The sequence below is a fragment of the Coffea arabica genome, chromosome 2e (genome assembly GCF_036785885.1).
Source record: "Coffea arabica cultivar ET-39 chromosome 2e, Coffea Arabica ET-39 HiFi, whole genome shotgun sequence".
In the NCBI taxonomy this organism is placed as follows: Eukaryota; Viridiplantae; Streptophyta; class Magnoliopsida; order Gentianales; family Rubiaceae; genus Coffea; species Coffea arabica.
In genome coordinates, this window is record NC_092313.1 from 55,616,364 (window position 1) to 55,617,733 (window position 1,370).

The 1,370-nt window shown below is 45.8% G+C and overlaps 1 protein-coding gene across 1 annotated transcript; it reads left to right on the forward strand.

Moving 5' to 3' along the window:
* Positions 1-456: 456 nt before the first annotated feature.
* On the forward strand, positions 457-957 carry LOC140036349 (uncharacterized). Its single transcript, XM_072077721.1, has one exon. The coding sequence runs from the start codon at positions 457-459 to the stop codon at positions 955-957; it is 501 nt and encodes a 166-aa protein (XP_071933822.1).
* The last annotated feature ends 413 nt before the right edge of the window (positions 958-1,370 follow it).

Sequence of the window (1,370 nt, forward strand, 5' to 3'; positions counted from 1 at the left end):
GCACATTTCATCCCTTTAACAAGCCACTATACTGCTAAGAGTGTAGCACAAGTGTTCTTTGATCAGATATTCAGATTGCATGGCTTACCCTCCAGCATTGTGTCAGATAGAGACAGGACATTTACTAGCATATTTTGGCAGGAGCTATTCTCACGGCTAGGGACTCAGTTAAATTTCTCTACTGCCTATCACCCCCAATCTGATGGTCAGACAGAGAGAGTGAACAGGTGTGTAGAGACATACTTAAGGTGCATGTGCTCTGAACAACCTCGCAAATGGAAAAGGCTACTGGTAGCAGTAGAGTGGTGGTACAACACCAACTTCCACACTGCACTGAAGATGTCTCCATTTCAAGCTCTGTATGGCTACACTCCTACACAACTCAACATCACCCCAGGAGCATCGATGGTAGCAGCAGTGGATGATTGGATGGCAGAAAGAGTAAACTAGAATTTGATGCTCAGGGATAATTTGTTGAAGGCACAGAATAGGATGAAACAGAATGCTGATAGACTCAGGTCTGATAGAAGATTTGAGGTGGGAGACTTAGTCTATCTCAAGTTACAACCATATAGACAGACTAATGTGGCCCTGAGGAGGAACCTGAAGCTATCTGCTAAGTACTATGGACCTTTCAAGGTGCTGCAGAAAATAGGACCAGTGGCCTACAAACTAGAGCTGCCAACGGGTTCAGCAATCCATCCTGTGTTCCATGTCTCTCAGCTGAAGCCCTCTACTAAGGGGGAACCAGTCCAGTATTCTCTATCCACACTGGATGAACAAGGAGAGGTGCGAGTAGCACCCCAAGCTGTGCTGGAGAGGAGGACTAAGAGGAGGGGAGGTCGGGCTACAGAGCAGGTGTTAATCTTGTGGGAAAATCTGAACCAGGATGACGCTACTTGGGAAGATGCAGCGGTCATCAGGTCTCAGTTTCCAGATTTTCCCCTTCAATCCTAGAGACTAGGATTTGGTTAAGGGGGGAGTAATGTAATGACTAGCTCAGCCATTAGAAAAGATTGAATTGCAGTCCATGCAATCCATACAGTCTGTAACAGCCCCACTTTCCCCTAAGGCGAACCAAAGGGATGAGCGGACTGCCTGCCCAGCTCTCGCCAGGACTCACGATGCAGACTCGAACTATCTATAGCGATCCGGAACTTACGAACGAGCGTAAACGAGTCAAAATGGTAAAATATCCCAAAATAAAAGAATGAAATCCGGAGTCGGCCATGAATAGTGACCGACCCGACAGAACCCAACCGGAATAGCCAACAAACATTCACATCTGAACTTTAGCGTTTACAAATCAAAATGACATACAAAAGTTTTCAAATTTGCCAAATCAAAAGAGAAAACGCCCCAAAAGTACA